The sequence below is a fragment of the Platichthys flesus genome, chromosome 12 (assembly GCF_949316205.1).
Source record: "Platichthys flesus chromosome 12, fPlaFle2.1, whole genome shotgun sequence".
NCBI classification, from domain to species: domain Eukaryota; kingdom Metazoa; phylum Chordata; class Actinopteri; order Pleuronectiformes; family Pleuronectidae; genus Platichthys; species Platichthys flesus.
Window position 1 is genome coordinate 14,407,298 of NC_084956.1, and position 25,327 is coordinate 14,432,624.

General features: G+C 42.8%; 3 protein-coding genes across 6 annotated transcripts in view; 2 read left to right on the forward strand and 1 right to left on the reverse strand.

Annotated features, from left to right (window-relative positions):
- micu1 (mitochondrial calcium uptake 1) overlaps positions 1-6,834 on the forward strand; it is a 32,621-nt gene extending 25,787 nt beyond the window's left edge. For both annotated transcript variants that reach the window (XM_062400626.1, XM_062400627.1), the window contains 4 exons: positions 915-1,052; positions 2,498-2,606; positions 5,707-5,796; positions 6,005-6,834. In XM_062400626.1, the coding sequence (XP_062256610.1) occupies positions 915-1,052; positions 2,498-2,606; positions 5,707-5,796; positions 6,005-6,165 (498 nt within the window). In that variant the 3' untranslated portion in view covers positions 6,166-6,834. The remainder of the gene's footprint in view (positions 1-914; positions 1,053-2,497; positions 2,607-5,706; positions 5,797-6,004) is intronic.
- A 3,273-nt stretch (positions 6,835-10,107) lies between these two features.
- Positions 10,108-19,878, reverse strand: nolc1 (nucleolar and coiled-body phosphoprotein 1). 3 transcript variants are annotated; one of them, XM_062401027.1, is made up of 15 exons: positions 19,598-19,878; positions 19,249-19,304; positions 17,056-17,234; positions 16,866-16,966; positions 16,615-16,759; positions 16,380-16,504; positions 16,153-16,261; positions 14,458-14,583; positions 14,306-14,380; positions 13,020-14,209; positions 12,848-12,884; positions 11,595-12,635; positions 11,378-11,499; positions 11,198-11,281; positions 10,108-11,109 (listed from the first exon to the last, which is right to left on the reverse strand). In XM_062401027.1, exons 1-15 carry the CDS (start codon positions 19,757-19,759, stop codon positions 10,951-10,953), a joined length of 3,711 nt encoding a protein of 1,236 aa, XP_062257011.1. In that variant the 5' UTR covers positions 19,760-19,878; the 3' UTR covers positions 10,108-10,950. The 3 variants fall into 3 exon arrangements, with proteins under 3 accessions (XP_062257011.1, XP_062257012.1, XP_062257010.1); XM_062401028.1 differs by having other exon boundaries at positions 13,065-14,209; positions 19,598-19,877; XM_062401026.1 differs by having other exon boundaries at positions 12,848-14,209.
- A 2,428-nt stretch (positions 19,879-22,306) lies between these two features.
- Positions 22,307-24,250, forward strand: mrps6 (mitochondrial ribosomal protein S6). The gene is made up of 2 exons (XM_062401692.1): positions 22,307-22,802; positions 24,129-24,250. Exon 1 carries the CDS (start codon positions 22,464-22,466, stop codon positions 22,794-22,796), a length of 333 nt encoding a protein of 110 aa, XP_062257676.1. The 5' UTR covers positions 22,307-22,463; the 3' UTR covers positions 22,797-22,802; positions 24,129-24,250.
- The last annotated feature ends 1,077 nt before the right edge of the window (positions 24,251-25,327 follow it).

The following is a 25,327-nucleotide window of genomic DNA, read 5'->3' on the forward strand; positions in this document are numbered from 1 at the left end:
CCTCCTCTCCTCAGTCTCAGCAGTAACAGTTACTCATCAGTGTTGTTGAGCATATGGTTCTTCTTTTTAATTTGCGTTGGTCGTGACTAAACGATACACGGAACCATAATGGGCAGCATCTTCTGAAGCTCTAAGGATAGGACACGAGCCGAAGCATCTGCCAGAAAGAAAGCACCATCTATCAAGTGTTGATGGTACCACAATGTTCCAAAGGTGCGACCATAACGCCACAAATAAGGGTGACCCTGTTTTAATGTGGGTCAGCTTATGCGTGTGCACATTTGTCTTTGATTGCTGAGGCCGCTCTTCGCCCCATGCCATATTTTACCAGCTGTATGTAATTTTTCTGCAGGTGTCAAACTCAATCTCTTCCATATTTTGTCTTCTTCTCTGACCCTTTTTTTGTTTTCAGTTAACAGTTGGTGAATTCGCTAGTGAAGTTGGAATCGCAATCTGAATTTGAAAAAATTATATATATTCTAAACGCAGAGGTTATCTTTACCAAATATATCATGTGTAAAAACATAAAGGTCATAATAACCAGAAACTTCACCTCACTATCGTTGGATCCTCCAGAGCTGCATGAATATACAGGTCACCACTTAAAGCATCAGGTTTATTCATGCTTAGTCATGAGCTGCCTCTTGCAAGAGGAACAAATTAACATTTTGAGAGGTCGGCACATTCAGAGAAGGAAATTAATCGAATGGATTGACCTGACACAGCTGAGGCTCACTGCTAGAACATTGTAAAAAAGAAAAAGCACATGTAGAATTAATGTCACCAATTCAACCTGAAGCCTGATACCAGTATTTACTGTTTCCATCTCACCGTGCCCTAGTCCTCCTATTCATGTGTTTGTCCATCTGCATAGCACTCAATCTTCATCTTTGTCCCTCTCCCTCCTCCTCTAGTTTGAGAGGAACGATCCAATGGATGGCAAAATCTCAGAGAGACAGTTCGGAGGTATGTTGCTGGCCTACAGTGGCGTCCAATCTCGTAAACTCAAGCTGATGCAGAAGGGATTGAAGAAGATGTTTAAGGATGCACAGGTACATAAATCTCATGCTCTCATGGAGCTCAAATTGATTGGTACTCTGGTTATGTATGGTGCTTGATTTGGTGGTGTGTTGGCCTACATGCAAGGATGTGTGACGGACAGAGTGTGCCTGAGGAAAAAGGAGATTGTGCTGGGAAATGGTGAAAGAGATAGATGAGAGGTAATACATTACTGGGAGAGGACAACACATTCAGATTCTGATCTCGTCCATCTCACCAACAGTCACACTCCACCACCTTCCATTGTTTCTGTGTTGACCAAACCTGGAGCAGTCAGTGTTGGACAGTGGTACATCTCTGAGCTTCTCCTTCAACCTTTTTTTCGCTGTCTTCCCTGCCTCACATTCTGCCTCAGGCTACATGCACACCATGACATTTTCATTTGAAAACGGCATTTTCAAAGTAAAACGATCTCTGTCCAGACAAGTGTAGGTTATAATCCCTGTCCATATTAACACACCTGAAAACGTATATTACATGACCACTTACACACAGTGGGCATGCATGTGCCAGTGCAGATAGGAAGTATTTGGTTGTTAATTGCAGGAGGAGCAAGGCTACAAACAAAAGCAAACCATTGCTGAGCATGAACTTTGGGTTCATGCGTGTTCTGCTACACTGTAATGAGCCCTATAAGTCAATTGACTGCACTTACACCCATGCATATTGTTACCTCAGAGATGCTGTAGCAAAAAACATTTAACTGTTGTTGTTTTTTTTAAGTTAAAAAGAATCATGCAGTAACTTGTTGGTATACTGCAAAGCACCTCTCAGACTGAGCAATGATAACGCAAGTGTGATGGTTAAATGCAGTGATTAGCTGATAAAAGGAATCAGAGCCTGGACGCTGCCAGTCCTCCCAGGCATGAGAACACGATGAGGCTGGAGTTCTCCCTCTCCAAGGAATTAAACTGCTGCAAATCTCTCTCTCTCTCTCTCTCTCTCTCTCTCTCTCTCTCTCTCTCTCTCTCTCTCTCTCTCTCTCGCTCCCTTTTCCCCTCATTCTGTGTTTAACCTATTTTTTTCCATCCCACTATATGTCTCTCAGCCTTGGCATAACCTGCAATGTAAATGAGAAAAGTGGTATTTATTGCCTAAGACCAGCTGCTTACTTTACTTTGCAAATGAGCTCATCAGCAACGTGGCAGCTGTGTGTCTATGTGTCTATGTGTTTATGTGCATATGTGTCTAAGACCGTCTGTTCCCCTGTTTGTCGGCAGCTCACTGTTCATTCATGTGTGACGATTTCCTCTGCCCACTTCCTCTTGTCAGTTTTATTACAATGCTGAGCTGCTCCAAAAAATTGCATTGTGCAGTAGCAGCTCTTGTCATGGCAATAGTTGGCCCATTTATCACAGGAATGTCCCGGCTCAGGTAAAAGTGCATCAATGATGTGGTCCTGGCTCTATTTGTTTTCATATTTTCCCCACCTTTTCAGGGCATCACATTTGAGGAGGTGGAGAATTTCTTTACCTTCTTAAAGAACGTGAATGACGTGGACACAGCTCTGAGTTTCTACCACATGGCCGGAGCCTCCATAGATAAAGGTACACCCCATTTGCCCTTTTGTGCTGACATGCTTCTTTTTCTCCTAATTACTCTCCTTTAGAATTAACTGTTGTCACTTTCAGACTCTCAGAGCAGTTATCACTCCATCCGGCCATATCCGCCTCCCATATCTCTCTTTGCCCTGGCTAGGGTCCCAGTTATAGCTCAGCCCTTCGTCATCTCTTTCTCCTTCTATCTTTCCATCTGTTTGTATGCTTAAGGATGACAAACACCATATTTTTGTCCCTAAAAGTTTGCCTGTTTCGGATTGGGTAGTACTCATTGCTTGTGTCAGTTTGGTTGCTTAAGTATACGCACGAAGTGTGATGATTGGTTAGGGTTGCAGTAAGAATATCAGGGTCAGCCTATCAGACAAAGGGTGAGATGGGGTCTCAGTGCCTCAGGTTGAAAAAAAATGACGCATCACAAACATGCAAACATGACAGATCACTTCTCACATGACTGTGCAGGCTACTGATGCTCACTGATGCATTTCAACATCATGACTGAGGGAGAGAGAGGAGGGCTGAGACCAGGTTGAGACACGTAGTTTATCTGCTACACACAACATGAGTGGATCACAGCCAGGACATCAGGGTCCAAGTGACCGGGATTCATGATCCAACACCATCAATTAATAACTAAATACATGTGGTTTTCAATTTTCTGTGAGCAACAGAGACGGGCAGAAGAAGTGACTTTTTAAAGCAAAAGTCATTAGGCTAGCAAAGATGCAAACCTCTAGTAGTCACACAGGGATACAAAATTAATAATGTGTAGAAATTAAATTCTTGGATGCATCGAGGTATAATACTTGTTTTACAATCGAATCACAGCCCTCTGTATCTGAATCGATTCGTGAGTTGCCTGGAGATTTCCACCCCTACTTGCTATTTTATTTCATAGTGCCTACCCCAGGTGAAGGAGTGAAATTGTTCATAGATTGGAAGATTGACAACAGCGCAGCGTTTGGAGAAAGAGGCTACAGAACCAGACCGTTGTCATCATGAGGGAGATGAGTTAATAAGGCAAACGAACTAGCAGATATACATCTGACCCTCACCTCATGGTCATGAGCTTTGGGTAGTGACTGAAATAATGCGATTGTAGATACGGGCTGCTGAATGTTCCTCTTCAAATTAATTGGTCAGAGCTTTAGAGATATGGTAGACATTTGGAGTAGAAACGCTGCACCTTTGCTTCACAAGGAGCCCGTTTAGGTGGTTTGGGCATCTGCTTGGGATGCCTTCCAGGCATGTCCCACTTGAGGCCTTTAGGCTTTTCCAACTGGTAAATGACCCCGGGTTAAACCCAGAACACACTAGCGATTACATATCTCGTCTGGCCATTGAACGCCCTCTGGTCCCCAGCAAGAGGTTGAAAACATCACTTTAGAGAGCAACGTTTGGAATACCCGTTATACACTGTTTGACGTGTGTCACCCCAACCCCAGATAAGTTGTAGAAAATGGATGGGAGATGATTATGAAAAAGAAAACTGAATATAAGTATCACACCAATCTTTAAATTAGTCGTATTTCCTTTATTTTCCTCAGCACATTCATTTTAACTGAATTTATTAGTCTTTCAGATCCTAACAATGAAGTCAATTAAAGGCAAGGGCAGAGCAAGCAGTGAGGACCTGTAGCTTTAATATATGTCAATCGTTTGAAGAGTCTGTGTTTCCTTACTTCACTGTAGTGATTCAGTCCTTCGATATGTCTCCATACCCGTATGTCCATTAGTTCTGATTCACAGATGAAGCAGCTAGTACAGGTCAACCCTGAGGTGCTTGTTTCTAGGATGCATGTTTACACACTAACAAGCTGTACATCCGTGTTTGTCCTTATTTGTGAGGGTGTTGTGGAGAGATACAGACAACATTATGCTTCTGTGGAGTTTGTGGAGAGCTGCCAGGCATGCGACTGTAATTTATCTCCATCCTCCCCCTTGTCTATGCACTGAAACCCTCTTTCTTCGGCAAAAGACTAAAGGAGGTTTTGCATTTCTCTCTTCTCTTTATATTGTTTTCTGTTCTTTCTGTAATTTTTTCCCCAAATCCAATGATTTCCCACTAATTGAGCACAGTGTCTCATTTGTGTGTGTTTGTGTGTGTTTTATCTGGAACTGCGCATTGTCTTTCTTAAATGTAGCAAAGAAGCCCACTAATGAGATTCATGCTGGACTGATTCAACTCTTCTTCAAATATTTAATCTCACCATTTGCAGAAAATTGTTTGACTGATGATCAATAATTCTGGTTAAGAATAAGTAGTTCTTCATCTTTTAATCATCTGTTTGTGGTTCTAATGGTGTTGTTTCTGCTCATTCCTTCTCTTCCTTCACACTTTCTTACACTGTACTCATCCTCACACCCGCCATCATTTTTGGCTGGATGGCAATAGAGTCCATCTCGGGTCGTATTCTTCTGTTCAATGGTTTTTTTTTCTCTCTTTTTTGTGTTTGAATATGACCTGAGGCTGATGCAGTTAATATAAGCTGCACTGACTTTGGGTTACAAATGGTTATTGATTGTTTTTACCTATTACAGAAATGTGCTGTGTAAAAAAAAAAAACGCCCAGACAACATTATCCAAAATCGAATATAATTTCCAAATCTTTGTCCTAGTCCCATTCCGGCCCAGTCCTATAAACTGTGATGACTGTCACTGACTGACTGACTGAGTGATTAACTTGTTTCCCACAGTACTGGTATATATTAGTCGGCTAGTGACCATCGGTTGTACACTACTTTTCACTATGCATTGTGGGAAACAATGAGGGCACAATAAAGGGTATAAAAAAACTTCACTTAATATTAGGGCACCATTACAGAATGTTGAACTCTCTATGTGGTGTGTGAACATGGGTTTAGTGTGTGATTTCGGACACAGCCCATGTCTCACTCAAGTGGCCGACATCAGCTGACCAAAGCATGAATGAGCTTCTAACTTTGTCTACATGTAGATATAGCTCCAGTAAAAGCCCATACTTTGTCTTTGAGTGACATGTATGGTAATTTTTTTTTTCCAGATGACTTTGCAGAATCTGAATTTTATTATTGAAAAAGATTCACTCTGTTTCTGTTCTGTGTCTCCTAGTTACCATGAAGCAGGTGGCCCGCACCGTGGCCAAGGTGGAGCTGTCAGACCATGTGTGCGACGTGGTGTTCGCTCTGTTCGACTGTGATGGTAAGTAGCTGACAGCTTCATCATATCGCTCTCACTGCAAATATTTATGGGAAGAAAATAACCTCCCCACTGACAGATGGAAATCGTCAATAAATAGAAGTCATCTCCCCTTGGAGCCTGCTCTTCCTCCATAATTTCCTCATCTCACTCAGTGTGTCCATCACTTTCCTTTTCTCCTTCTGCTCCCCGACCCGTCTGTCCTCCTCAGGGAACGGAGAGCTCAGTAATAAGGAGTTCATAGCCATTATGAAGCAGCGGCTGATGCGTGGGCTGGAGAAACCCAAGGACATGGGCTTCACTCGGCTGGTGCGGGCCATGTGCAAGTGTGCCCAGGACACTGCCTGGGACTTCGCCATACCCAAGACATAGGAAGAAAAGAGAAGGACACTGTGTGATTAAGCAACAACACATAAAGCATCAAACGCATTCTCCTTCCACAGGTCTTGAGAATAACAACCAAAATAATTAGTGCAATGAACTCATAGGACAGCAGCTCTGAGGGGCATCATTAATCATTAGCGCATGCCGATGTAGTTCAAGCCATCAATACAGTGACTGAAGCATGCTGACACAGTTCTGTGTCTCCCGAGACACCTCGCTGGTGTGCCTGCTCAAGGAATCATGGGTATTTGTATATTTTAAAATATACACAATAACTTTGTATGTGTATTTTTGCCATATTCTAGAAGTGATATTCACAATTTTCTGTGTGACGCTAATAACAGCACTTTGATATCCATATTAAACATGTGTTAAACACGCTGCTGTATGTCTGTTCTACTCAGACAACAGACCCTTAATTATGTCTTTGGTGGGACGTAGAGCAGAAGTCTGTAATCTTGTTAGCACCTCTTCATTCAGTCTGATAGCTCCAACTGCAGCTTTACTTTTTGTCCCATGAATGATCAAAGATGCTTTTCTCTGTTTTACAATGTCCTGTTCAAAGTGGGTATTCTTCAAATTATAGTTTCTCACTTAAACACTTTATAAAATTGATGTTTAAAGAAATGCTCTATTAAAGATGTTTAATAAAGAAAAGCGGATTAAGCTTTATTTCTAAACGACTGCGGGGCTCCACTTCAAAGTTGGCTTGTTCTGCCCCGTTCTCAGTTCCCCCTCTGTGTGGAGAGGGGAGTGGAGGATTAGCGAAACTATAGGGCACCATGAAGTAATTTGTGCTGTAATGAAATGGCTTGTGACATTTTTAGGCAAAAATGCACTGCTGATTGTGTACTATAGGTTTGATTGCGTACCAGTAAAAGAGAAATGTGTGATAGTGTGGAAGAGTAGTCAGCAGTTTTGTTTAATTGAAATGGACAGTATGGGCAGGCCTCAGCCTCTGCTGCCCATTAAAAGATTGTCCTGCAGCCTCTTCACACACACACACACACAAATACACAAACACACAAACACACACACATTGTGCTGCAGTGGCCTGAAACAAGCTGCTCCCTCTCTTGCTTGCTCACATTGCAACTGACAAACAGGAAGTGGTACTCAGGACTAACTGCTCAACAGGAGATCAGGTTGAAGAGATTCACCGCTGGTCTTTACCCATGTTCTTTCTACGTCTCAATGTAATTCTGGCTCCACGGTCACACTGACCATAAAAACATCCTCTATCCTCACTGGTCACAACTGCAATACTTTCATGAGTACTTTTCCTGAGCAATGGAAACGACTCATCTTCAGTTTTGTGAAAATGCACTTTTTAACTAATGCATCTGGTTTTAAACAATTCATTAGCTGAAGAGCAAAACAAGAAGGAACATTGTCTAAACCTAATATCATTCATGCAGATTCAGAATCACCTAATGTGGAGATGTAAACTTGTGTTTGGATATGGTTGTTTGCAACAAGTTAATTCCATTACACAGCTTTACCCATTCACAGGTGCGTAATACTAACTAGAGCTGCAAGGTCCTCTCATGGACCATTGATCTGTTTAATTGATAATAAACCGATCACAACATGACAGAACATGTTGAGGGATGCTGTCAGAGTTGGTGTCAGTCCAACACCCAAATGATTTCGTTACATATTTAATAAGGCTGGGAAACAGAAAAGCAACCGGCGTGCAGATAGAACCAGTGTTGAATTAATGTTATATTTCTAACAGTGATTTATAAAAGAAAAGATAACCTAGAATAAATAGTAATTTACTGCATCAGTGATTGAGCTATCCAATAGACGTTTATGAACTAGGATGGCACTTTGAGCTTGTATTTCCAATCGGTCAACTAAATGTGACTGAATTTTAGTTTTCAAGATCCAGTAATTGTTTCTAGTGAAATCAGTGAAAAATGTAAAACAATGTAAAAGACAGTGATTCAAAATACAATTCCTGTATCCCCTCCACCCCCCCCTCCCCTCTTGTCGATATCCATAGCAACATGTAATGGTTTCTTTCTGGGTCCACGTCCCACCGTTCCACCAACTTTCAAAGAAATTGTTTCCTTGGATTTTTAATTATCAGTTTGAGCGTTCAATCAGAAAAGCAGCAATGAAAACACCACGTAGTTGCTTGGTAACTATGTGTTCAAAAGCTCAATGAAGGCTCATGTGGCCCAGAGTATCTTTGTAGACATGACACCAAGTAGCACAGTCTCCAAATGTGAGCAGTGTAAAATTGCCCAGTAACAGCTCTAGAGTCCCCCCCCCCAAGCAGCAGCTCTACACCCCGAGCTGCACGCTCTGTCAGATTCCTCTGCAGCAACGCTCCATGGTTTACTGTTTCTCAGACTTGGGATGGAAACTATATTTAGCGTGACTGCAGACCCCCCCCCCCCCCCCCCCCCCCCTAAGTCAGCACATCTTTATGTGTAACCTCAGAAACGTACACAACATATCCTCAGTGTGTAACTGCTTGAACAGAGCACATGCTGTTTTATGGGTGTGCATAGGTATTAAAGATTCCCCTCACACTGAATGCAGAGTGTATGCTTCATTTAACCATGTGTCATGTGTAGTCTGTCATGTTTGAAGAGCTTGTACTAGAATAATTAACTTATTTATGTACATTGATGGTATCCCAATGAGTGTCCTCTAGCCTGGATGCCAGACGAATTTAGCCCCGCCTACAACATGTGAGGTTGGGAAGTTCCATAGATCTATGGGGAAGTTCGGTCTGGGATCGCTCCGTTTGGGAGAGTCTATGCCCAAACAGAAGCTGCTCGGACCAATCAAACTGATGGACAGATGATCAACAGTAACGTAATCAACCACGCTTCTTCAGCCTGGTCTCCTTCGTCGTCTGTCCATTTTTTAAACACGGGAATGTCGCGTTCCAACCGTGTTATTAAGTTCTTACAGGACCGACACATGCGATACGATTTGTGTGATGTGTTGTGGAGTTGTAATCCTAAACGGAGAACTTGCTCGTACGTGCATTCACCTTTTACTATTTCTCTCAAGCGGGCGTGCAGTTGAGTTCTGTTGACAACTATGCGTCGCTTAACATACGTCACATACTATGTTGCTGTGATTGGTTGTAGGTCTATCCAATTTAGAGGCATTTTTTTTCCCTGGTTCAGTTGGAACTCGCCCCATAATCACAGCCCAATAGAGCGGTATCAGGTTCATATTCTGACTAGAATTATGAGTATGACAACGTCAGGCTAAGTGTCCTCACTAAGATAGAAGTATAAACGTATGTGTGTGTCAATCAAGTGATTGAAGTGAACAGAGAACTCTTTGATGTTCAAGTTCAACATTTGGATTTGTAGCATTTTGTTGTATCAAATTGATACTTCTTGAAGTGGTGAAATACAACTTCACTTCCTAAAGAAACAAAGTTCATAAGGACACCTCTTACATCCCACCGTGTTGAGACACCTCACAACCGACTTCCAACTCTTCACTACCTGCCACAAACCACAGCTGGTTTAAAAAAAGAAAAGACACACAGCAGAAGAGAAACGTCGGCAACAAAAAAAATGTTTAGTCAGCTGTTTGACAGCATATGTTTATGGTATGTATATCTCAACACAAAGTAAAGGGGGGGGGGGTAAATCTAGTACAGTACTTAGAATGCTTTAACTATAAGTTTAGATTTCTATTGCTTTATTTTTCAACGAGCACTTTTTTTGAACAATGTAACATTTTCATGTTTTGTTCGGCCAACAATTGTAAAACATGTTTCATATTGAAAAAAAGACTGCAGTTACATTCAGGTTTGCTTATTTCTAAACTGCCGTTCGACACCAAGGCAGTGACACGTCACGTGCCGCATTGCCACCTAGTGGTGAGGTATTCAAGTTTGTTTTACTGATATATATTTTTAAAGGACAAATGGAATAATTCATACCAACATTGAATCTGTTAGGTCTTTAATCACAGCTACAACAGGTAATAAAAAACAAGTATATAGAGTAAATGAAAATCATTGAAACAATTATGGCTCTGTCAAGTTTGTAATAATCCATTAATCCCGTACCACTGATTAACAGAATGAGGGGTAGATAGGGGCATTCTAACATCACAAGAAACCTCCTCAAAGCAAAATGGCTTGAAAACAGCATGACAGAAACTTCTGAGGTCCTAAAGGTCAAATTGGAATAAAACTTAATAAATACAGTATAAAACTCAATTTTACTCTCTAAATGTTGTCATGTAATGTTGAGAAAACCCAAGAACACACCCTCGCACCATTTAAATGTGGCCTCATGAAAAACAACCATTTGATCCATTAAAAATCAATATCACATAATGAAGATCCTGGTGGGATGGCAGGCTGTAATTCTGACACAGAAAGGAACAAAGTAATGTTACCGAACAATGTGACAGGACAATTGTTATTTGAGAATAATACAGGTTAACAAAATCAAAACAAAATAAGGGCCAAAAACCCATATTGGCTTTTTACCATTACCAGGCGGCCTGCAGCCACCTAGTGGCTATAAGTGTAATGTCACGTAGATGTCAACCAGTACAGTCTGCAGCACAGCTGGGTCCATCCGTCTCCTGCTGCCTCAGACCAAACTAACTGTCTCAATTACAATCTTAGAGCAGCAAACTGAATTGAAGTGCCAGCTCGGCTCTACAGATTCACATTCCTCCATCGCTGATCTGCTGAGGACAGAGGGACTTGATACAGGGGAAGGGAGCAGGCAGTCCAAAGTCTTGATCGCATTAGGAAACAGGAAGAGAAGGTGCTCAATCACTGTCGAACTTAATGGAGTTGACAGTCTGGGAGATGGCTCCACCGCGGTAGCTTCCCCTCTTCTTCTTGGTCTTTTCATGACGGAATGACTTGCCTTTAGTGAACCTGAGCACATCGTTCGCTTTCTCTCCCCAGTCACCTCTGGATCCAGCCTGGAATAAAGACAAATGAGCGGAATGGTTAATTGTTTGGTGATCTCAGCAACCAATCAAAATGCTGATGAGACATAACTGAACTCACCTTTGCATCAAAGGAGTTATCTGCAAGACGGGGATCCACTTCAACTCGTTCCTCCATTATTCTACGGAAAGGTACGTTGGAGGACTGAAAGACAAATTTATCAAATTAAGTCCATCAATTTCATCCAGTTACCATCACCTGTATATGTTTTACAGATTTCCCATCCTGCTCAGCTCTTACCTTCTTGTTGGCTTTAGGGAAAGTCTGAGGTGTGGTTGATGCCTTCTTGTTTTTTGGTGTTGTGACCGCCGTCTCTTCGTCTTCACTTTCTGATTCATCTCTATTTCTCTTTCCATTGGTACCTGCATTAATCGGAGGAACCAGTAAACATTACAGAAGTTCCAAAAACGCTTAGACGCATGACATTACACAACAGACCAGTGAAACTGAGACGTACCATTTGTTATAGGGGTGGTGGGTGCTGTGGCAGCTTTCTGTGGTGCTTCCTCCTCATCTGATGAACTGTCTGAGGAGCTGCTCTCTTTAGCTTTAGCTGCTGGAGTTGTCTTTGGCGTTGCGGCGGGCGTCGCAGGTTTCTTTACTTTACTGACCTCTTCCTCCTCCTCGGAGCTGCTGTCACTGGATGAAGACTCTTCTGGCTTTGCTGGGGTCTTTGCTGGAGACTTGGCTGGGGTCTTGGGTGTTGCCACCTTACCGTTTGTGACTGCAGGTTTAGCAGGGGTGGACTTGGTCTCTGCCTCAGAGTCAGAGCTGTCTGAGCTGCTCTCCTCAGTCTTCTTTGGTGGAGCAGCTGCTGCCTTTGTGGCTGCAGGTTTGGGCGTCGGTGGTGCCGCCTTCTTGGGTTCCTCCTCATCACTGGAGCTATCATCACTGGAGTCTGCGGTGGCCTTTGCTGCAGCGGCAGGTTTCTTAGCCACTGTTTTAGTTGGAGCTGGCTTCTTGGCTGCAGGTTTTGAGACCTCATTCTCAGAGTCTGAGCTGTCAGAGTCTGAGCTACTCTCTGCTGCAGGCTTTGCTGCAGGAGTGGCAGGCTTTGCCGTTGGGGTAGCAGGTTTAGTTACTGCTACTGGCTTGGTTTTTGCTGGTTCTTCCTCGTCCTCAGAAGAGTCAGAACTGCTCTCTGCAGCAGCAGCAGGCTTTGCAGCAGGTGTGGCAGGCTTTGCGGCTGGGGTAGCTGGTTTAGTTGCTGCAGGTTTCGACTTAACTGGTTCTTCATCTTCAGAAGAAGAGTCAGAGTCTGAGCTGCTCTTTGCAGCAGCAGACTTTGCAGCTGGAGCGGCAGGCTTTGCTGCTGGGGTAGCTGGTTTAGTATTTGTAGGCTTGGCTTTAACTGCTTCTTCCTCATCCTCTGATGAGTCATCTGAATCAGAGCTGCTCTCAGCTTTCTTGGCTGGGGGTTTGGAAGCAGCAGCAGGTTTTGGTGGGGCTGCAGTTTTCGCAGCAGGTTTTGAAGGAGCCTCATCTTCAGAGCTTTCATCTGAATCCAAGATATAAGAAAAACCTTCAGAAATTTTTTTCACATAAACATGAAGATATGTGCCAGAAAGAAATTATATTTAATCTCAACCAACGAAAATTCTGGCCTTGGTCCAGAAAAAGCAACGAGATTTAAAAAAGGACAGCAAACTTTATATATAATTGAAAATTACACACAATTACAGATTACAGATTTCTTTTGGCCTCCCTTACCTGAGCTTGAGGACTCGTCTTTTTTAGCCGGTGTAGCCTTGGCCGGTGTAGCCTTGGCCGGTGTAGCCTTGGCCGGTGTAGCTGTGGGCTTCTTTGCTGCCGTCTCCTCCTCCTCTGAACTTGACTCTTCTGAGGAGGATTCTTTAGCAGGTGTAGCCTTGGCCGGTGTAGCCTTGGCCGGTGTAGCCTTGGCCGGTGTAGCCTTGGCCGGTGTAGCCTTGGCCGGTGTAGCCTTGGCCGGTGTAGCCTTGGCCGGTGTAGCCTTGGCCGGTGTAGCCTTGGCCGGTGTAGCCTTGGCCGGTGTAGCTGTGGGCTTCTTCGCTGCCGTCTCCTCATCCTCTGAACTGGACTCTTCTGAGGAGGATTCTTTAGCAGGTGTAGCCTTAGCAGGTGTAGCCTTGGCCGGTGTAGCTTTGGCCGGTGTAGCTGTGGGCTTCTTTGCTGCCGTCTCCTCCTCCTCTGAACTTGACTCTTCTGAGGAGGATTCTTTAGCAGGTGTAGCCTTAGCCGGTGTAGCCTTGGCCGGGGTAGCCTTGGCCGGGGTAGCCTTGGCCGGGGTAGCCTTGGCCGGGGTAGCCTTGGCCGGGGTAGCCTTGGCCGGGGTAGCCTTGGCCGGGGTAGCCTTGGCCGGGGTAGCCTTGGCCGGGGTAGCTGTGGGCTTCTTCGCTGCCGTCTCCTCATCCTCTGAACTGGACTCTTCTGAGGAGGATTCTTTAGCAGGTGTAGCCTTAGCCGGTGTAACCTTGGCTGGTGTAGCCTTGGCCGATGTAGCTTTAGCTGGTGTAGCTTTAGCCGGGGTAGCTGTGGGCTTCTTTGCTGCCGTCTCCTCCTCCTCTGAACTTGACTCTTCTGAGGAGGATTCTTTAGCAGGTGTAGCCTTGGCCGGTGTAGCCTTGGCCGGTGTAGCCTTGGCCGGTGTAGCCTTGGCCGGTGTAGCTGTGGGTTTCTTTGCTGCCGTCTCCTCCTCCTCTGAACTGGACTCTTCTGAGGAGGAGTCTTTAGCCGGTGTAGCCTTAGCCGGTGTAGCCTTAGCCGGTGTAGCCTTAGCCGGTGTAGCTGTTGGCTTCTTCGCTGCCATCTCCTCCTCTTCTGAACTGGACTCTTCTGAGGAGGAGTCTTTAGCAGGTGTAGACTTAGCAGGTGTAGACTTAGCCGGTGTAGCTTTAGCTGCAGCCACCTTAGCGGGGGTCACTTTTGCTGCAGGTTTCTTTGCCTCCTCTTCATCCTCTGAACTTGATGAGTCAGAGTCTGAATCTTGCTTCTTAGCAGTTACAGCCTTGGCTGGGGCCGCTTTGACTGGGGCCGCTTTGGCTGGGGCCGCTTTGGCTGGGGCCTTCTTTGCCTCTTCATCTGAGCTTGAATCTAGAAAGACCATTGGCATGAATGAAAATGTTTATTGCACGTTCATCATTAGGTCAGTAAAAATTAAAAAGCGACCATCTCAAATGCCATCATTACCTGAGCTCTCAGAGCTGGATTCCTGCTTCTTTGCAGCAGGTTTGGCAGCAGGGCTCTTTACAGTGGCAGGTTTTGCTGGGAGGATGGCGTTGCTGTTAGACAAGGATTAAAAATACTGACAGTTCATGCTGTAGAAGGCGGTCTCCTCTTACCAGCCACTTTCTTCTCTTCTTCCTCGTCACTGCTGTCATCACTGCTGTCTGAGGAGTCCTTGGCGGCTGCCGGTGTGGCTGGGGCTTTCTGGACTGATGCAGGAGGTGGTACAGCACTGTACGCTCCTAAAAGGGCAGAGGAAGTCAATCAGCATCATGACATAAGTCAGGGCCTCATAAAACTAATATTATTAGGGCTGCTCGATTATGGAAAAAAAATCATTATTTTGGGAAATATTGAAATCACGATTATTCAAATGATTATGTGCCCTTATTCTGAAATCTATGCTTTATTCTTTAAATAACTGGAGCGTGCGCATTAAAGGGAATCACTTCAGGTAAACAACGATGACGGCTGCTTGTCTTATTCCTCCGTGAAACCAGGATATCTGTGACCGGTTATTCAAACCCTTCATGATGGCAACCCTAACACTCTCTGACCGGCTGACCGGCACGGAGAAATATGGGTCCGGTCTGAACAGCCAGGCGGGAGCGCGCTTGAGAATAGCGGTACGCGGCGCGGCCGCTACATCGTGTGCTGCAGCTCAAACTTTTTCCACTCACTGTTTTTTTCACCGCCGGTCACCACACACACACACAACTCGCCTCCTTTGTTTTACGGCTGCTTGAGAATGAGAGCCAGTCAGCTGGGCCGCTGTATGCTTTGGGGGAAGAACTGAATGGCACATCCACGTCTCTTCCAAAAAAATGCCAAATAATCGTTTCAACTAGGGATGGGCATTCGATTAAATGGTCTTAATCGATCGTCGGGAGAATAAACGATCGATTAATCATTAATATTTTTGAATTAAAATTAACTTTTTATAGGCTATATAAAAATGCTGTGAAAATAGAAAAAACACAGCGCGTTTCCTCATTGAGATCTTAATTACAAGATGAACAACTCTTGTGGCAGTTAAACGGGATCAGTTCAATGGTTACACTTGAAAATATGTACTCTTTAGCCTAGATGAGCGAGCAGCAGCTAGCCGCTGACAGCTAGCTCGATTTGACGGTTCTCGACCTCTCAGTCCGGTTCTGTCTTGGTTCCCCTCCGCGTGGACTGACGGTCCGTTTGCGGACATGAAGCCGAGCAGCGGAGCGGAGGCTAGCACCGGACTGCTTGCTACAGATACTAACATCCTCACTGTGCTGCGTTCAGGGCAGCTCGGATATTCCAACCTCCCGACACATAGCGAACATGCAATAGTTTTCCTCGATGAAAAAAAGAATGTCCTCGACGAAATTCTAAATGATCAATTAATCGATCGTTGATTAATTATGCCCATCCCTAGTTTCAACTCGATTATAGTAGTTTGGAGATCGTTTGACCCAATAATCGTAATCACGATTAAATTTCGATCAATCGAGCAGCCCTAAATATTATCATTACTTATTTCAGTCTGTACAAGGTGATAAGTTCTTGCCAAATTTGTCCCAAGAGACACATGGAGGACAGCAAAGGCACTGGAGGAACAAAACAAGCTTGGGGAGGAATGGGCTGTATTCGTAAGGGGGTGGGGGCTTAATGATATGATGCGAATATCACTTATTTTTGGACTGTACAGCAAAACAAACGAAAAGAAGGAAAGGATGCCTGAACCATTTTCATAATAAATACATTGTCACACATCTTTACTAGTAAGACATTGTTAGATTGTGACTTAATTATTAAAAAGGTAAATGAATACACACCTGCTTTGGGCTTTTTACTGGGAGGAGCCTCGTCTTCAGATGAAGAGTCTTCACTGCTCGAGTCCGCTGCAGCAGCAGCAGCTTTTACTGGGGCGGGTTTGACGGGAGCCTATCAGGACACATGACGTAAGAAGTTTATTAGAAGTATTTGATGGAGCACTGAGTCTGGAAAAAGACAATCAACACATTGAAATAATATTAAGATATAACCAGATTCTTTGGGATACCTTAGCCGGTTTCTCATCTTCAGAATCTGAGGAACTTTCTTCACTGCTGCTCTCCGGTTTTTTCTGACCTGCAACTTTAGCAGGAGCAGCAGGTTTGGATGTTGTGGCTGCACCCGGCTTGGGTTCTATTATTCAGAGTTAAATGAGGCAAATTAGATTAAACATTTATCAGGTTTATTTTGGCTCCAATTAAAGTTGCATTACAAAGAATTAATGGCAGTGGCTATAAACTCACTTGGTGCAGGGGCTTTAGCCGGCTGCTCTTCCTCAGAGTCGGACTCTTCACTGCTTGAGCTGCTGTCTTTCTTCCTTGTGCTACCTGCAGCAGTGGCAGCAGCAACCTTCTTTACAGGAGCAGCAGCAACCTGCTTCACAGCAGCCTACAAGCACAAACAATATTTAAAACAAGCATCGACCTCAATATGTTAAATATTGCTGCAACAGGAGGATGTAGATTGCATCTATAATATGGATGTTTCCTCCAACCTTTACAGGAGCCTTCTCCTCCTCAGAGTCACTGGAGTCTTCACTGCTGCTGGATGCAGCTTTATTAGCTGCTGCTGCTTTAGCAGGGATCACCTTAGCAACTAAAACAAACACAAAATGGAATCTGATACTGCAGAAGATTTCTAAATGGATCAGTTAACACAAAATCAACCAGCCTTTATGATAATACCTGCAGTGACTGGTTTTGCAGCAGCTGCCTTAGCTGGTTTTGCAGCCGCTTCTTCATCCTCGCTGCTCGACTCTTCGCTGCTGGAGGTCTCTGTACTCGGCTTTGCTTTCTTGGCCGATGGAGCATTAGTAGCTTCAGCCTTGGTAGGAGGCACTTTTCGTTTCTTTGATTCAGGAGACCTACGAAGGGAAATCAAAGACTTAGTTTCACCTAGATAAAACTACAATTTTATTTTTCCTGGAAATCACTTCTTTACCGATCCAAAAAAGGCAGCTGCCGTGTACTGCAACTGGCAAGTACTTCCTTTAGCGCACCGAAAACTAAGTGATCAACACTAGTTTAGCGTTAGCCAGAGCTAACTAAGATTTCAGTGGAAAGTCCCACAAGTTAAACTGGGATGTGTTCTTTATACAAAACTTCAGTTTCGAGGGGCGGCACTTGTGTTGCCAGTTACACTTGCAATCTCATTAACATTTGACCAACCATCACAAATGCGAACAGAAAACTAGATAAAAGAAGTTCTATGGCCTCATTCTCTGAGCGCATTTGTTTCTCAAAGGGTTTAACCTGAGCCAGGAGACAATGAAAGCAATCATCACATCCATACAAGGAAAGTGAAGTCCTGGTATGGAATCTGGAAGGAAAATGGTACTGAAACAACTAAAACAGAATTCACTTGTCAACTGTAAGATACTTACAGTTGTACTTTAGTTTTGTACATGACCTGCTGTTAACATATAGGACCTGGGACTGTAGCTGTGGTGGCTGTCTGACTTGTTTTAATGGTGAAAATACACCATCATAATATATCTTAAGTCAGTCAAACTGCTAGTTTTTAAACTGTTGTCCATGTTAAACTACATATCAAAAATATATTGTAATTAGGTGATATTATTCCTTTCATAAATGTAAACCCTCAAGACTCAATTACACATTTTAATGTTTGTGGATTCAGTGTCATCTGATTAGTACGTGGTCATATTTCCTGGTTAAATCTATATTGCAACCATTATGTAAACTCTAAACTTAAGCATTTGGAAGCTGTCGTTCCTCGGTGTCAACATGTAATTACATCATGGACAGAAACAATCCTAACTCTCATATTCCAGAACAATGGGAAAATGATGAGGTCCCATAATCAGACAAGTGGGACATGACTCTGTCCAGGGTTCACTCATCTAAATGCTCAAAAGATTACTTAATTCAGTTCAAAGTGCTACATGGCCTACACTAGCACAAGCTAAACCCACACAAGCATTTCCAAAGCTAAGTGCTTTTTGCGACAGGTGTAAGAAGGATTCAGCGATGGTCTATCAGCTGTGGTCTTGCCAAACACCTTCTTCAACTAACTTTGGTTGGGTCATTGCATTCTCCTTGTTGTTAGCTCGATGCTTAATCTTGCTTAAAATGAAAATGTGACCCCTCTAACAACCAGCCAGAGGATCCGAAATGTGAGGCAGAACAAATCGCTGGGGGGGAAATTCAGTTGCACTCTCAACAGCATTATGAAGCCATTTTTCAAAACTAGTGTCCATTAATAAAACATGTTCATAGTCTACCTATCCTCAAGACCTCCCCCCTCCATGTTGGGTCCATCTTATCTTACCTATCCTAACACTGTATTTATACTGTGTACACTGTGTTAGTATTTTCTATTCCATTCATATTTGTATATTTTCCTACCAAACAACATAATTTTACACATTAATTTACTGACTATTTTTTGCCTTGCCTCTTTCCTGCTGCAACATTGGCAAATATCCCTGTAGTGGGACTGATGGACTCTTGTATCTAGTTAGGGACCGAGGAGGCCCTATTGAATTTGTAATTATAATTTTTCAGGCAAATGAATTGGCTTTTTGGGCCTACATATGCTTAAAAACCTCATACATCTTTGCAGGAAATTCAAAAGTGGTTCAAATTTACGTATTCTGGAGTAATCAATCATCCAATTATAATTTGATTAGCCCATATTCACAATTCACAATTTTTCTCATAGGGCTTTAACGAGGAGGGACATCCTCTGCCCTTAACCCCTCAACAAGAGTAAGGTAAAACTGCCCAATGGCGTGTGTGTTTCCCTGGACATGTTCTGGTTGCTATAGTCTTGTCATTTCGGATGATCGTTAATATCGTTTGAAGAACCTCAACAAAATAAAGAAAAAACGTTGAAAAGGAAAAACAACCACTCACTTCACCCAGAAGTTGTAGATGTTCAGGAGGTTTTCTTCATTTTCGTCTTGTGGGGTCTGTGGAGAGAGAACCACGTGAAGTATTTAACTAGGACACTTTGTACCGTTTGTCTTTCCTGCAAAGCAGAACACATTGATCTCCATTATTGATCTGCTGAAACATGAACCAGCCGATGATACACAACAAGAGGCTGCTGACACGCAACGTGCAGGTGAGAGCCTCCACGTGCTGACTCGATCTGTGTCTGCAGCCTCCTCGTGCGACATGCCTGGACTACTTCTCCTCCCCGCAACTGCGCAGGGGACGGCGCGTGGACGCGTCTGCGAACTGCACAACGAGGGCCGCTTACCACTTGAGTCTGCTTCATGAACTGCTCTGCCGCCTTGACGAACTTGTTCTCTCGCAGAAATGAATAAACGCACTTGTAGAGATCACTCGGCACAGAACTCTTCTCCGCCATCTTTACCACGCTCCTTCTGGAAGGAAGGAAGTGAGCGCAGCTCCGGTGCATACTGATGACGTGGACATACTCCACGAGACTTGAGAGGGTTCACTCCTCTGAGGGACACCGCACAGTTTCTGAAGAGGATTTGTGTGATCATTTAACCGACAGTCGACCGATAAAGAAATGAAATGTAAATAATCCAGAATAAACACGAACCTCGATCGACAAGAATGTAATGGTTTGTAATGGTAAGCGCTGCAGTGGACTTTATTTCTGTCCAGTGGCCTCAGGAAAACGAGTCAGAGTGAGACCTCTACTTTAATGGGAACAATTAGGTTTTACACTTGTTGGTTTATTAAATCACTACAGGATCATAAGTATATTCAAAGTGTTAATTGTTTAACGACACATTATGTAACAATCCACCTTTATTGAAAAAGAAAAATGTACTTACATGGCGTAAGAATCACATAAACACCATCTATCATACATGGGACATTGGAAACCTTTAATAAAACATAATAAAAGATTACAGGCAAGCAATATGAAAAGCAACAATAGTAGAAGACACTAGACACGGGGCTGACGGTACAGAGCATTGAAGAAATGAAAGCGATTTTAAGTTGAAAAATAAATTGCTAAGTCCAACCACAGACTACATTTATGTGAAGATATATATTTTTAACCTACCATATATTTAAAGTAAAACTGTGAGCTGAGATTAGTTACTAAGCTGTCTATGATACCACAGGTGCCATAAAAAGAAACTCATGACTTTCTTTTTCTTAATTTGTATCCTTTTTATATGAGTTGTGTCGCCAGTGTACGATAACAGTGTTCATACACCGCGGCGAAGCTTCGAATTCTCATGTTTCTGTGTTTTACATGAAAGAACCAGGATTAAAGGTTCGTTCATCATCAGCTTTATGCTTGAAACTTGAGATTATGTTGGAGTTGAAGTTATTGACAATACAATTTGCACTCTTTGTAAATGTATAACTCTGGCCTGGTTTCCCTGAATATATTTTATCACTATTCCAGAGATTTCTTACTGTTGCTGTCAGGTGGCTTTTTGTATTTTTGTTTTTTGTTTTTTGTTTGTGTTTTAAAGCAGGCCGACTGCTACTGATCAGATAGGTTTTTTTTATTTGACACTTGTGATAATAATGCACAATGCCTTAGCCGATTGGATGATCTCACAGAGGAGTTTGGTCTAACTGTCAATGCAGTATAAAAAAAATAAATAAAACAAAATAAAAAAACTGCGCGCACATTCTGCGCAGAAGCCCATTGCGCACATCCTGCGCAGAAGCCCAGATACAGACTGCACACATCCTTTTTTTTAAATCACATTTTTTTCTTTTTTATATTTAATTAATTTAAATTTACATAGTGTAAGATATTTAGCAATTAATAGGAGAAATCCTGCCAATTTTAAGAGTTCAGTATATTGCCAGCTTGAAAATGGGAAAGAGTGGGGATTGATCCACGGCCCTTCTTGTTGGAGAACAGACACTTTACCGACTAGGCCACACCGCCTGCTGATTGCCATGAGGAACTAAGCACACTAAGAAGATGGACAAATTATCGTATGTGTATCCATGTCATTTTATGCTGCTATTGATAAACACTAAAAAAAAGAAAATATTTTCTACTTTTACTACATACATTTGACAGCCTTACTTAAAAGTTACTTTTATATTTTGGGCTTTTAGATACTGGAAAGCCTGGAAAATATTATTTTATGGACAACTTTAGTTAATCACAAGCTGCACAAACCAAGCAAGAGCAGCAGAGGAACCCAGCAGCCAGCAGGGGGCAGCCTCAGGACATCACATGGAAACAGGCAGCAGCAGACTGCTTGGAAATTAAGCAGCAAAGATCCAGGGATTTGTTGTTGTTGTTGTAGATTCGTGCAGTAGTGAGGCCTCACCTGGTCTGTGCATGAAGTGAAAGTCAACCTGAGAAGCTAAACTTGAACGAGGACATCCAGAAGGGGACAGAGAGACAGATCACCTTCAAAGTAAAAGTTCAGGAGGCTGGAGGTTTGACTTGATTAATGAGTAATGAGTGACCCTTACTCCTTGTGCTAGTTGAGGTTTTGCATGAATTTTCAGGATTATATTAAATGAAATTTGTCCCACACTGTGATTCTTGTAAGGCTTAAGAAGCCAAGGTTGGAAACTACTGGGTTATTCTCTAAATCTAATCTAAATAATAATCCCTAATCTAAATAATAATCCTTATCCACAGATTTTCAATAGGGCCTCACTGTCTGTCAGTGCTCAGCCCTAATAAGTAACTGAAACGAAATCAATTAAAGATAATAAAATGATTATAATTGTACAAATATACTCAATTGTGAAAATCAAAAGAAAGTGGCTACATTAAGTAAACATTACATGTTCTGATGTTTGTATTTCTGTTTTACTTAATGCACATTCATGAGGTTCAACACTGAACACGAGTTTCAAACATTCGTTACAGGTATAAATATCATCCATTGTTGTAAAGTGCACATCTTTAGCTTTAGGTTGAACAGAAAGCTGGATCAGCAGCACGTAATTTTCTCTCCTAGGTAAAGGAGTGGAGCCATAGATGAGTGGAGCCCTGTCGTGCGGCGCATGATTCATACGTCATCACCAAAGACCTTCGTTGTCCCTCATGTCTCAACATGGTCGTCTTCTGAGAGGAATAACAAGGCGATGACAGAGCTCCAGAGCCGGCAGAGTTAAACACGTGTGATTTGAAGGACTTCTTCTCCGGAGCCATGCCTCGCTACGAGCTTGCCCTGATCTTGAAGGCGATGCAGCGGCCGGAGACGGCGGCGGCTCTGCGGCGGACTGTGGAGAGTCTGATGGAGCGGGGCGCAGTGGTGAGGAGCCTGGAGAACCTGGGGGAGAGACTGCTGCCCTACAAGATCACCAAACACAACGAGAGGCACAGCCGAGGATCATACTTTCTGCTCGACTTCTACGCGGCCCCCGACGTCCTCCCGGGCGTCCTGAATCACCTGCAACGGGATGTGGACGTGGTGAGGCCCACCATGCTGAAGAAGGACGACCAGGCTCCAGGCAGTAGCTGCTGCGGCCCCCAACAGTGACTGAATGTAAGGAAGGAGTGACGGGTGTTGATAAAGTGCACCAGCACCATGTATCTGATGAATGAAACCCTCAGCTGGTGTATGAGCAGGAGTGATGCCCTCATCCACATAATGTGTGCACACGTCTCCAAAACGTCATGATTTTTGGAAACCAATAAGATCAACAAGCTTCCTTGCATTTGTGCTGCTGTGTAATTTCCAGATTTTTCGGTCCAAAGATATGATGTATAGTTCCTGTCAGTCGACTAACAAGTTCATGACTGATACATCTTAGGTTAATGAGCAGAAATGTATTAGAAAAAATCCCTACAAGCACTATTTGTATTAATATCATATTTTTTCTGGAGCTTTAGGGATCCATTATGAAAGATATTAGGAAGCAGAGTTCTCCCTCAAAAAAGAGGCTGTAATTGAACAGCTGTATTAACTGCGTTTTTTATGAACTGAGTTTGTGTATAAGTCTAAGCCAAATTGTTGAGTATTATCGATTTAAGCTGTTGGTTAAAATGATGTCACCAGAAGTGATGTCCCAAAACTATTAAACTTATTCCAGTGTTGTAAAATGACAAGTCCATTACTCTTCAAATTAAGAACTAAGTTTTAATAACACCCCTTCAAAAGTATGGATCTATATTGATACTGGTTGACGTAGACTGGCAGTTATATTATAATAAATACAAACACTGCTCTGCCGTTACCTGTGGTGCTCTGTCTTCTTATATGTCAAAGTCAGCTTGAACCTAAAAGGTATGAAGGGTGTAAATCGGGTCACTGCTCAGAGGAACCTATAGGGAGCAATAAGTACAGTGCTTGTATAACACATACTGTATTACTTATATAAGTAGCCTTTAGAAGTCAATAACATAAGTAACAGTGCACGATTTAAGGGTGCTGGCCTCCTTGTGGTTAACACAGGCGAGTAATTGTCTAAAAATACAAGCGCTTAAATAGTTTAGACTTGCTGCACCACCAGTGTTAGAAATACACATTTGGTTAGTGAGAATTTGTATGTTTTAGTTGCGCACGTGGTGGAGACGGACTGATATGTTTGTAACACATTTTGAATTTATTTGATCGACAAGAAATTGACACATTGTAGAGTTTGTCCCCCAGAGAGCAGTGACAAGTTTATCTTTCAGATTTTAAATGTCGTGATCAGTTCACAATTTTGTCACAAACAAGACACCGAAATTTGTATCGTTCTTGTCAGCTCTGACTACATGAAATGTGTCCATGTAGTCTGTATCCTTTACCTTCTGTTTATTGAGCTCATACTGTGCTGAGCATGCTCTATCCTGACCCCATGTAACTGTTGTTCCCTTTGTTTCTCAGGTTTTCACCGCTGGTCTCCAGAAGACACACAGTGTGATGCTTCCATCTTTTATCTTTTTCACAATTGATTACCAGCATTTGGGTGTTGTGTTATAATAAATAGCTTTTTTTTTTCACTTGTACTTTTGAGTTTTTCATGACTTCTTGTGAAAACATTTCAGACGTTTTGATGTTCACCTAAATGTTCAGTCTTCGCGGTGGTTTATTTGTTGGAACAATTTGCAGGATTAAGCAAGTGGGACATGACCCTGGAAGAACCCATGAAATGATCTGGTGATCGGGATCATTACTTCAAAATAGCACAAGAGGGCGTTTTTCAGGATTTTCCTCCGAATAATTCAGGGATCTTGATGGGAAACAATCTGGCATGTTTAGGAGGCAGATTCTTAAGATTGTGTCCAATTTTGAAAGCCATCTTTCTGAGTTCATATATGGTCTGAATTTCACCAGTGGTCAGATGGAATGTGTGCTGTTGGTCAAACTTAAGATGGAAAACTCACCCGACTGATACCATAAAGCCTAGGGCGCGGGCCCTGGTGGAGCCGCCGCGGGTGCAGATCTTGGTGGTAGTAGCAAATATTCACTGTTATCTGACAAAGTTCTGTAAGAAAAGGCAATGATGCTTGCCAAATCCAGTTGCACTCCCCTGATCATAGTAAAAAGCCTTGTTATAAGAGGTCAGGGTTAACGGTGCTATTCAAGGACCTCCTTGGCTGAAATGGTATTAATGTTGTTTACCTGTGCTTTCCACATATCATGTGTTTTTAAATTTTTATTTCTGTATATACCATCTTTGATCCACATACAAAAATGTTGTAAAAATTTCATACAATTCCATACCATTTAAAGAGTTATTTTGTCTAATCTGTAGAAATTAGCAATTAATCTTCACATCTTCCAGATATTTATTTAGATACTGAGAAAAGGTGATATAAGGAACAATAAGATAAACAGCCACCATTGTTTTGCAAAGTCCAATTCCCAGAGGACAGTGTAGAAACACGAAGCTGTGGATTAATGAACCCACGGTTTTCTTTCCAAACATACGAGTCCATTGTACATCTGAGTCAAACCTCCTGAATCCAGGTTGGATAATGCGATGCAGCTGAGTTTTAAAAACACCTATTTAAGTTTGGAAAGAGTCTCGGGGTGTTTGACGGCGACAGATGAGATCACACAGTCACATGTGTGGTTGAGTA